This window comes from Trachinotus anak, unplaced genomic scaffold (genome assembly GCF_046630095.1).
Source record: "Trachinotus anak isolate AG129_WGS33_773 ecotype Australia unplaced genomic scaffold, CSIRO_AGI_Tana_v1 ptg000025l, whole genome shotgun sequence".
NCBI lineage: Eukaryota > Metazoa > Chordata > Actinopteri > Carangiformes > Carangidae > Trachinotus > Trachinotus anak.
This window is the reverse complement of record NW_027273876.1, coordinates 9,240,609-9,252,742: the sequence shown is the minus strand read 5'-3', so window position 1 is coordinate 9,252,742 and position 12,134 is coordinate 9,240,609. Positions and strand designations below refer to the sequence as shown.

Sequence of the window (12,134 nt, the reverse complement as noted above, 5' to 3'; positions counted from 1 at the left end):
CACATACACACAGTAATTTAATTTCCATGTTTTCAGGGAGCCCCAAGCCCTGTGGGCCAGGAGCAGAGCTAGCCTATATTTAACAGATGACAAAAGTTGCATTCCAGATGTACAGTACTATCTTTGTGTTGAGCTCTATAGACATGCATGTGAGAGGGAGCAAAGTGGGGTGGGGTGTGTGGTGGTGGTGGTGTTGAGGGGTAGCGGCTGGGAGAGGATGGGGGTTACACTGGGGGCTGGAGGGGAGGGGGGGCACCAGTGCACAGCTGCTAAACTAATGCCTTTTTTTTTTCTTTGCTCAGACACAGAAAAGCAGAGTGTGGTGGCTCACTGACAGAAACAGGGAAGGATACAGGAGGTAGAAATGGATGCATCCATTCTGAGAATAATTTGTTTTACAAAAAAAAAAAAAAAAAAAAGAGAGAAAGGAAGAAAAAAATATCCAGGCTGTGCTGTGACTTAATGAGTAACAGGCATAATCTGTTACATTGAAGTCAAAATTAGGCATCAGATTAGCTGTTATTACATTAAAAACAATGAAGTCAATGATTTAATTAAAAAAAAAAAAAAAAAAGGTTCAGCCCCAAACCAGACTTGACTGCAGCTGAATGTTAGCTACACCCAAACCCAGCTCACTCTGCCACCAGGGAACCACTTCTCCCTTCGCACTGGTTAAAAATCTGATTAGAAACACACCCACAAACTGTTTTTTTTTTTTTTTTTTTAAAGCAGGGTGACAGATCGATGGGTGCGTAAGCTCTCACACCGCTCAGTCTGCCAACATCATCAGCATTTGACAATTAATCGCTGCTGGCTGAGAGACAAAAAAAAAACATATATCTCCTCAGTAAATATTTACTGCACAAATCCTTTCCATTCATTCACCAGGCACTAACAAAACCTTACTGTACTCTCCCTCTCCCTTCTCTCTCTCTGAGTCTCCTCCACCACCACCACCACCACCCCCCCACCCCTACATCTGCGATTCATTGACTTTACAATTTACCACATGTCGAGATGGGAGAGGTCGAGCCTCCATCTGAATCACGGCACAAATATGCGAGTGATTTATTGTTTTAAAAACCCTGGGCCGATTTAGTGCAACTCCACTTTTCCTGAGCATTACTCCTATTGGCAGACCATGAACAATTACAGTTCGGACTAATTAAGCTCCGAGAATGTGCTGTGCACCGCTAATGTCTAGCAGGCCTCAATTTTAGTTTAATGGTGCCAAACTTTGCTTCCCAGCCCCCCCCCCCCCCCCCCCCCCCCACCCCCCCCCCCCCACCCCACCCCCCACCCCCTACCCTTCTCTAACTTAACTCCTCAAATCCAAAGCAGATTGTACTTTTTATGACTGTTTATTGAGTCGAAGAAAAATAAGGACCTTTTCTTTCCCCTCTCCGAGCATAGGATGAGAGAAACAGCAGAGAGAGAGAGAGAGAGAGAGAGAGGAAGAGAGGGAGCACAAAAAGAAGTAGTGGGAGGGAGGGAGAGAGAGAGAGAGAGAGAGCACAGGAGCCGCTTCCGCCATACTTTGTAAACAAAAGTGATTTGCAAGACAAAAGGAGCGCAACCTTCCAACTAAATTCAGAGTGCATTTTGCGGCTAGAGGCACAGAATGCAGCCGCGTCGTGCCACGAAACCCCCCACGGACACCAATTAGGCCCTATTAACATGTAAAGCCAATTTGATAAGGTGTAGGCCCTATCCCTTAAATCCGTATTAAACTATCTTTCCTCTTGTTACAGCCAAAAATCCATTTACAGCAGCCAAACACACATAATCCATATGATATACCATTGTTATGCTTATGTTGCTGCCATGTTAAGGGAAGATACTGTCTCTGTCTGTGTCAATTGTAACAGATAAGGCCCCAGCAGTGCACGCATGTGAGCACAAAGGAGGTGGTGTTGCATTCATTTCTGTATGTTCATTACAATAATCTGACCAGAAAATCCCCCCATTATTTCTTCCTAAAATAAAAATGATAAAGGAAGGAGTCAGCCTGTGTGAAAGTGGATTTTTTTTTTTTTTTTTTTAAAGAGGTGAATCTGTGGCAACATGAGCGATCCAAGCACGACAACACCACTGAGACAAAGAGGGAAAAGGGGAGAAAAGCTATTGTTTCAGCCACACAAAGCCGTACCACCGTCTTGTACTAGAATCGCCACAGGTTCTGAGAGCATCTTTTTTCACTCTAAACACAGCAGTGGATGCTTGGTGTTGCGTTTTCACCCCCTCTCCCTTTGCCCCCCCCCACATGCATACACACACACACACACACACACACACACACACACACATTTTCTTGTTCTTTTTTAAACTACTTGTAATTATACATCGAAACTCAAAACCTCCGCCAAAAGTCTCCAGGCCTGGAGAATTATGGGGCCAGGGGTGGCGTCAAATATCTTAACATTCATAAGTCCGAGAGGCAGTAAATAAAGCCAGTGGATTTACGGCCCTGCAGCCCCAATGCAGGAGAGCTGGCCGCCCAGATCCCGTTCTCCCTCCCTCAGCCTCTGTGTCTCCAGACCTGTTGAGGTGTGATGTTAGCCCACAGCACCGGAGTTAACCCATCGCCTTTTTTCCACAAGCCCCGTGTTAGCATCGGCAGGAAACAAAAGGTAGACACAGAGAGGAAGGGAGGTAGAGAGAGCAAAGGGAACGGGGGGGGGGGGGGAGTGAAAGGAGACAGAAAACCAGGGTGAACTGGCCAGGCCACTTCTCCAATTCAACCTGCACCCAGTGATCCAGCAGGCCTTTGTGTGAGGTTTAGGGAGGAGGGAGACGGCAGGGAGAGGAGAGGAGGAGACAAGGGCAAGAGGGCTTTTAAAGCCCGGGCACAGCATCATGTCAAATTGCTAAATGATACTAAATTGTGAGCCTCCTTGGACTTAGGTGGTAGGAAAAACAAATTCTCACTGGTTATGGCTCCCAGAGGTTAGACAAATTATGGTAACTGCCACATGCAGGAATTTTTTTCCCCCTCAAGTCATGTAAAAAGAGAAATCACGAAACAAGGTAATATGTCCAAATGGACCAGGATCAGTGCCAACTGACTACAACAAAATCAAAACTGATCAGAATTTTGCTCTGTAAAATACCTGATCATTTTGCCACACAGAAAAAAAAAACAATCTCAATCTCAATCATTTATATTAAATACAAAAAACACAGATTTAAAAAAGACTAAATGGTAAAATCCACATCCTAAAAATAATATCACAGCATTGTCCAAACCAAGAGGAGCAGGGGAAGAAAAATGAAGGGAAAAGCAGCGAGAATCAAAGCCTTTCATGACAAGACAGAGAAAGTCTCATTCCAATAATACTCGCAGTCATATTCAGTGCCTCTTGTGACATGTTAGGGGGCAAGACAGCTAATCAATGTCCAGGTGAATTATTTATGCCAGCTTTAAGTCTAATACATTTATATTACAGCGACCGCTGACTTCAAAGCTCTAATGGGCTGGACACACAGGGCGCTGCAGACAGTGGGGGCCGAGGCTATACAGTAAGAGCTTCACTGCAAGCTGAAAACCATGTTCACCTACAGTCACTGTTCAGGTAGATCTGTGAATTAACCTGTAATAAATCATGTCCAATTTATTTCTCATGAAGCACCTCCAGCAGTGGCTTATATATGTAATATCTGAAATGACTTCATCTTGAATAGACGAAAGTGGCGTCAAGAGAAAACTAAACAACAGGTAACAAATCAGGGAACATGCATTTAAAAACAAAAAAAGATCCTTCCATCACTGACATTTGCCTGAAAATAGTATTCCAGGGGTGGAATTAAGAGAGCAAAGGTCAACACTGTCTCGCCGCAGCATCCTCCAGCCACACTACACAATTTCTGCTTTCCTAACTGCTGCATAAGCACAGTGAAGTGAGCGCTCCACGGACGAGTGCAGGATACAGTGCTGCGATAGCCCCAAAGAGAACTACAAACCTCTGCCACTGGAACAAGGGATTGCTTCAGTTCAAATCATGTGCGTTGTTGTGAATGTGTGTTTGTGTCAGTAATGATGAGAATAATGAGTGGCTAATTCCACACACCAGCCGGAAGCATTAACGAGGCTGGCTGAGTAAGAGGGGAGGAATGACAGAATGTTCTCATATGTGCATATGCCGGGAATGATAAAGTCTTTTTAACTATAAAAACACACACACACACACACACACACACACACACACACACACACACACACACAGGATTGTGTAAGCAGCAAAAAATATTTTCATATGAAACCCTGGGTGATCATGTTGAACTCAAAAGCAGAAACACAAAAGAAGGCATTATGTGTCAGATGTGCATTTATTTTCAAGGTGTGCACACACAAAAAAAAAAAAATTGAGGTAACAAATATCAGTTTCGTTAGGCAGAGCTGAGGTGGTGTGGGGGGTGGAGGGGTGGAGGTGGAGGGGGTCATATTTCCTAATGCCTGGTCTTTGCCTTAACCTTGTAAAATGAGATGACAGGTCCTAAAGCGCAGACTTGTAATTGCAACCGTTTAAAATAGGGGGGCAAAAAAAACACCCATGGTTGAAAAAATTATGCCGCTTAAGGACTGCCATTGCCCAGTGGGACTAGCGAGGTGCTGAGCAAATGAGTAAGTGTGCATAATTATAGCTTGGCTGATTGTGTCTAAATAAATAACATGAATTTATTTATAAATATAGGCTTGTATAGCACATGCTTTTTAAAAAAAAAAAAAAAAAAAAGCAATAGATTCCTCTTTAGAAACAAAGGTGTTGCACATGCAGAGCACATCACAGTGTTTCTATTCAACAAATCACACTTCCTAATATATCTAAATATACATCAATCAGAAAAAAAAATACTGCCTAATGTTTTGGTGGGGGGGTGGGGGGTGGAGCTGTCAAATTTTAATGCATGCACCTTTCACACAATGTCTTCACAGGTTTTGACACATGCAAATCACTTTGAAAAGCACATCTGCATATTGATTTTATTTGTGTGGTTTTTACATTGCTTTACACTGCGTACAGCGCGTCAGAAAGCCAGTGTAAAGGTCTGAGTGCTCATGCAGCTTGTGTTAGAAAAAAGGGCATTTTTGATGAGGCTGTGCAAACACAAGCCAATTGCATTATTCAGTGGGTTAAAAAACATGCACTTGCAACCTGGAATACAGCAGACCCTGCATAATAATAATAATAATAATAATAATAACAATAATAATAATATAATAACAACAGCAATTTCACATTGATCATGCATTTAATTTCAAGGTTGTTGAAGCAGAAATTCCGGGAGCACACCGGTAAAAATGTCATGTGCACATGACCTGCCATAAAACCATTATGTCCTTTTTCACTGCAATGAGTCCCAGCACCGTTAGCACCGTTAGCATGCTAGCTGCTGCCGGCCACGGCGGCCACACAGGCTGGGCGCTGCAGGCGGACATGCATGCCACTGTACTGTGCACTTCATGAGGAGCTGCAAAACTTGGCTCTACGATTTTATCTGGGTGACAACACTCCCGTGTCTGGCTGCCTCCGTGTCCTCACGGAGTCCGTGTGTGTGTGTGTGTGTGTGTGAGAGAGAGGAGTGTGTGTGTGTATATGTGTGTGTGTGTGTGTGCATATACAATTGTAAATAAATGAACTTACTGTGCGTGCTGTTGGAGAAAGTGATCCATTGGGAAGGTAGGGGCTTGTGAGATCGGGGATCATTATAAATGGATAGCCCGGGTACGGTGGGCTCTTGAACAGCCCTCCATCTTGCCTTTTCGCAGCTAACATGGCGGGGGGGGAAAAAAGAAGAAAACTTTTTTATAAAGTGGCCTTGGAGATTTTTTTTTCCAGCCAAAAAAAAAAAAAAAAAAAAAAATGCATTTGAGGAATAAAGCGGGGGATATCCCCTCCGCCAGGCACTTATAATGTCATGGTGCGAAAATAAAAACAAGAGTGGAACAATAAACCAGAAACTCACCCTCCTCTAAACTTTCTCTTGTTTTGTCTCTGAAAGTTTCAGATCTAGGCGGAGGCCGTCTTTCCGCCTTGAAATGCAATGAAACACAGGGATTGCGTTAAAGTTAACACAACGGGGCGACGGGGGTGATAGTTAACTTTCTTTTCAAGTCTATGAGCGCTACAGACTCAGAGACGTAGGCCTCTGACTTAACAGGACCGGGGACGATCGGTGCATGTTTCAGTCTGCAACTTACCTCTGAGTCCGACGAGCTGTTTTGATTCGTTTCCGACTCGTTTACAAGAGAAGATTTGACATCTGCTAAATCCCTTTCTGCCGAGGAGTTCTCCGAAATTTTCTCTTCCTGCTCCCCTTCGTCTTTGAAGGCAATCATTTCATCGTTTGCACCCAGGTCGTCCCCTCCACCGCCGTTGAGCTGCGGCATTTTTCCCGAGCGAAAATTTTTTTTTTTTTTTTTTTTTTTTCTTAGGGGGGCAAAACACAAAGTTTTAAACCCTTGATCTCGGTGATCTAGAAAGTCCGAGTTTAAGTTTGGGGTCTGTACTGGCGTTTTCCAAAGCTCTGGCGGATGGTAGAAAACTAAAAAAGAAGGGAATCTTGGCAGAAAAAGGAAGCCGGAGAAGGAGCCGAGCCGCTCGGATTGAGTGAGTTGAAGTTGGTCGGAGTGGTTTTCAGTTCAAAGGCGGCGCTGATTGACAGATAGAGAGGGATGGAAATAGAGAGAGTCTGGATTCAGGATTATTGACAGGGAGAAACACACAAGAAACTAATGAGATTCAAACAGGGAGGGACTTGAAGTGACGTTTTCATAAATAGGAGGAAAAAAAAAAAAGAGAGAGAGAGAGAGGAGGAGGAGGAGAGGGGAGGCGGGGGGAGAAAAAGAGAGGGAGGCTGGAGGAAGCCGGCGGACGACTGCAGTGAGAAGCATGTGAGGAGGAAAAAGGCAGTTTGGGAGCAGGACAGTGATGGTAAAATAGGAGGAAGATAGGAGTTGCTTGCAAATGTGGATTAAACGCACATATGGGCGGTCTCCCGGTGAAAAAGCAAAAAAAAAAAAAAAAGGAAAGAGGGTACTTCCTCAGGCTGTTTGCAACCAGTTTGACTCCACTATTCCCGACCAGTCTGTCACACTGCAGCCAAATGAAATTAACATTATAGCTCACATTTAAGTTTTTTTTTATTTTTTCATAGCCTCTCCCTCTCACATAGGCTCTATAACCTACTTTAGTATCTGCCTTTTTTTTTTTTTTTGCTTACTAAATACCAGAGGCCTATCAAAGCAGAATAAAAGCTATTACTCCGAGCTTGTTTTCCTATTTTATCTGCTTTGTCAGTTCCTTAGATCTATTTTTCATTTTATTAGATAATGTTTCCTCAGATCTATTTTTTGGGATGGAGGGTGTTATTGCATCCTGCTTTCTTGACAGGTGTGATGTCCTCTGGGACTAACCTGAATTCCTCACTGGCAGAACAGACTGGGCTGTTTTTATTTTTCTCTTCTCCCTCAGCAGCAGCCAGACTGGACACAAATAACTGATGCAGATTTGGATGCTCCACTTCTGCGTCTTATTTTATAGAAATTCAACCTTTAAAAGACATAATAAGAGCATGTGGATTGTATGTGATTGCAGACAATAGGCGAAAAAATGTAAAGGAAATATAATTTGACCACATGAAATTGTAGGATATCCCTTACAGTATATGTCTAATAAAGTATATTTTGCTTTACATCATGCACACCACTTTTCCTATTAGGTCAATTCGACATATTGGATATTAATTAACAATTGAATAATAAAAATAGGACAAAGGGGAATGCTAAAAGGTGAAATAATTGACAATGTTTTCTAAACAGAAATAGGTTTATTGGGGATAAATACAAAAGAACAAAAAAAAAAATAAATAAAATTGCCATCGCCTACCTGAAATGTATATAAAAGCGATGGGGAGGGGGGGAAACCCTGTAGCCGGCTGAACAAGGGGACTGTGCACACGTTTTTTATGTGTGTGTGTGAGTGTGTGTGTTTGTGCGTGTACATGTCGATGATGAGCTCAGCAGCGGGGATTCAGTAACCTTATCTCATCAGCTCAGGAAATGCAGTTTCTGCTACATTTAATGGAGCAATCCCCAAATCAACAATGAATTTGAAATGTAACGACGAGAAACGGAGCTGAAACATACATCCAGGTGACACTTACACTCTGTTGCAACATGGTTGGCTCCTTTCAAGCTAAATAAATCACTGGAAGATCAAAAACAAGACATAGAATTGCTGATTAAAAAAATATTGTTTCATGTCATCATGCTGTTAGACGCATGAAAACAAACATTATGACACTAATTCCTGTGTATCTGCTCTCAGCAGTGTTGTCAAACAGCAATGATGAGGAAATATGTGCACAGTGCAGCACCAAAGAGTTGTGAATCTGCCTACCAACGCACCTAGACCAGGCAACACCATGAAAGCAGACTATTCCGCTCAATGATCACTGATGTGCTTTATCTGGATGAGGTGAAAGCAGTGTTTGTGTTAGCTGGCTGGGCTGCAGCCAGCAGTGTTAGGGAGCAGGGAGGAAGGGAAAGGGATCGCCGTCTCTGGTTCTCATCCAGTGTGTTTAGGCAGCCGGTGGAAGAAGAGGCACCCCGCTGCTCGGGGCCCTCCAAACCTGAGCCCATACAGACCAGACCAAAGCAGAGAAGCTCCAAGCTGGCCTCTCCCCGGATTGCCTCAGCAGGTACCTGAGAGTTTAGCGGGGGCTGGCAGCGTGTTATCATGCCTGCCGTGGGGACACCTGCCTCTGATGCCGCCCTGGTGATTCTAATCTGCAGGACCCTTTAATAAGATGATGATAGGCTGCGCTGCCGCCGCCGCTGCTCTGAATGATGGAGCAGGAGCACGCAATGGTTTCTGTTGGTGTTATTTATTTTGTTATGGGTTTTGCATGTTCACCTCTGCTCCATGTGCAGTTGTGGTTTGGTACAACTGGGGATTGTCTGTCTCCCACGTCTCAAAGCGTGGAGGAAGTCAGAGGAAGTCACCGGCCTGTGATCGCAAGACCTCAGCTCTCCACTGTAGCCGTCATCAGCATTGATGATAAATACATACACCAACATCTGCAAGTCTGAATCATTTACAGTCACAGATTGGACCAGATTTAATCATAATTCCGTCTCTATGTGCAGTTCAAGCTATAGAAAAGGCAAAAGACAAATACTTTGAATTATTCAAGGGGTGCTTCCATATTTCATGATATTGTGTCACCGTGCTGATTGCTTTACTGTGATTCCTGTGCTCTGTGTGCTTCTCACAACTTTGAAAACATACTATTGTAAGTGCTCAGCACATTTGTGGCTGCTGGATAATATGTGCATGTGTGTCTTTGCACTATCCATGTTGATGACAAACAAACCCGCTCCAAACAATTAATTTTTGTCAAATACCTACAGTGTAGAAATATTACAATATGTCTACTACATGTACCAATTAATTCTGTTTGTATAGGTCCTGCTGTTTTGTAAATATTTAGGATGACACAGGTATCTGGGAAGCTTTTTACACATTTCATCTGAAATCATATTTTAGTTTAAAAGGATTCTGGGCAAATAAGTTGAATAATTAAACAGTTAATCCATAGTCAATAGACACTGAATGTGGAGAGTGAATGGGGCTTTTATAAAGAAGGGTTAGTGTTTAATATCAGTAATCTCATAATTCTTCTGAATCCCACTGCACATATGCTTTGTAGTTTGCAAGTGAAAAAATAAAGGACATAGAAGCCGTACAATTAAATGAACATATGTGTGGTCCGCATTTTCTAGTTTATACACAGCCTACATAGAAAAAATATTTTATAGATCAATATTCTTATATTAATTTGTTCTTTTTTTATATAAAATGATGTTCTTTGAAAGTACAGCCTTCAAGTCTTCGCCAAATGTTTGGTAATTCAGATTTTATGGCTTTTACAGCAGCCAAATATCCTCAGTCTGAAAAAAGGAGGTGTAATACCTGGTTAAATAAAGTCAACATAACTACTCAAAGAAACACATTTTAAAAAATCCTCACACAAACCACCAAACTACTTTGAGAAATCACCTACTTTTTTTTTTTTGTGAACACATTCATTGTTTCATCTCGAGCAGAGAAGGCAGCAGCAACGCACAGCACACATCCTAAACAGTTAATTACCCATCATGCATCCATGTTGCCAACCATACCAGCTAAAAGGTCTCTCATTGCTGATTAACATATTACTGCTGGGCATTTTCTCTTTTTTTCCTCACAAAAATATGCTTGTTTTATGGTACCTGTGGGTTGATTTATTCCAGTAATGAAGTTTGTTCACTAGATAATAAGAGAAACTTAACATTTGACTTTAGTTGCATTTAGTCGAGTGCAAATTTCCTCTATTGTTAGCAGAGATGCTGTTAAGCATTTTGGCATTTATTGTCAGTACAGCTCATATAAATTCTATCACCAGGATAATACTGTGGTTAGCCATAATTACATGTATACTAATGGTCCTCATCACTTGCTGGAATGGACAGGATGGAGAAATAGATGTCTGATTTACCTGATTATAAAAAGACTGTTTCATGCTGTATATTATTCATTAGAGTAAAAGCTAATCAGAAAAACAAATATCTAGGTTGTGCTTGCATTTCTGTTTCAGTGGCTATTTCTATTTTCTTGAATGGTGTACTTATTACTGTGCTTCTTGAATTCAGCATTTTACTGTTCTCTATGGAGAACATTTCTCTACAGACGTATTTTAATTACTCGGAGCAAATCTTTGCTCAGTCACCCCTGCTTTGGGTTTTGTATTCGACACATCAAAACACGGAAATTGCGGAGGAAAGAGTTGTTTGCTCGGAAAAATAAATCATTGAATGTACAGAGTATATTGTGTATATATATATATATATATATATATATGTATATATATTTATTTATTTTCCCTCTTATTGTACTTGTAGAAAAGGAGCTTCTTTGCTCCCTTGCCCCATAGCGCTCTAATCATTTGACACAATAGGATAATTCATTTGAAAATAAAAGCTTTGTATGCAGGAATTGCATTCACAAGTCCTTCAGAAATTAATTTAAATATGTGTGTTGACTAAAGCTGTAAGTGTTGAGGGTAATATGTTTTTCACAAACAGAAACTGCTAGAATCAGTGAAGTCTGAGCATATGTACGCGAACACAATACATCTGCTTACTGAAAGTCAACAATGTCTGAGTGATTATTTTTGCCAGAGCACATTAATACTGGAAAAACACCTAATTGAAAATATGGCAAACATATATTTCATAAATGTGTTTGCTGTCTGTGTTGTTAATACACAACACAAATCACAGTGAAGATGGGGGGGGGAATAATAGCATAATGAAGAGTGAGTCACACTGGCCTGTGACACTGCACTCATCTAAAATCAATATTACCCCCTTGAGAGGTTTCAACTCATATAACAAACAGCTCAACAAGCATTTCATAACAAGCATTTCATTAGGTTAAAAGTTTATGAAGCCACAATCAAAATACATCAAATCTCTGGATGCAGAGGCTCATAGTTTTCCTCCAGAAAAAAATCCCAGGAGTGTGATCAAGAGTTTTCTTGTGAACAGCCTGGACACTCATGATTAATGTAGGCTCACTGCTTTTCATATCACTGCAGGTACTGGACTCGAGCAGGAGCTGAATGTCTCCAGAACTCATCCACACGGCATCGTGGGAACCATATTAGGTCGGCTACGTGAGCTGTCTCCCGTCGCCTCCAAAACAAACAGCCAAGCGTTTTTCAGAAATGGACGCGATAGTCATTAATCAAGGTCCTAGGCAGGTCCTGAACTCTCTAAACATGGAATCCACCTGAGAGACAAGGTAACCTATGTACTCGGCTGCTGCTGATCTGCAGACCGGCACACACACCGTTCACCTGTCGGTCACAGCAGCATCTCACAGGGAGAGGAGAGCCAAGCCGCTGCTGGCTGGTAAATGTTACTTAAAGGTCAATGGTATACATGCCAGCGGGTTGGTGGTTTGAGTCATATTTTCACACTGGCTTTACAGTGAATGCATCAGGCTTCAGGTAGCCAAAGGAGATATTTATACAGTGATTCATCTCTTGATTGGGAGCGAAGATAGCGTGTGTTTGTCACCGAACCTGCT

General features: G+C 42.0%; 1 protein-coding gene across 36 annotated transcripts in view; it reads right to left on the bottom strand.

Annotated features, from left to right (window-relative positions):
* Positions 1–6,818, bottom strand: part of tcf7l2 (transcription factor 7 like 2) — a 90,367-nt gene extending 83,549 nt beyond the window's left edge. For 7 of the 36 annotated variants that reach the window (XM_071461662.1, XM_071461659.1, XM_071461658.1 and 4 more), the window contains exons 1-3: positions 6,200–6,810; positions 5,965–6,031; positions 5,643–5,767 (exon numbers count right to left, since the gene is read on the bottom strand). In XM_071461662.1, coding sequence (XP_071317763.1) covers positions 5,643–5,767; positions 5,965–6,031; positions 6,200–6,388 — 381 coding nt within the window. In that variant the 5' untranslated portion in view covers positions 6,389–6,810. Of the gene's footprint in view, positions 1–5,642; positions 5,768–5,964; positions 6,032–6,199 lie in introns of all 36 variants that reach the window. The other 29 variants (XM_071461656.1, XM_071461657.1, XM_071461663.1 and 26 more) reach the window with 13 other exon arrangements.
* Positions 6,819–12,134: the final 5,316 nt, after the last annotated feature.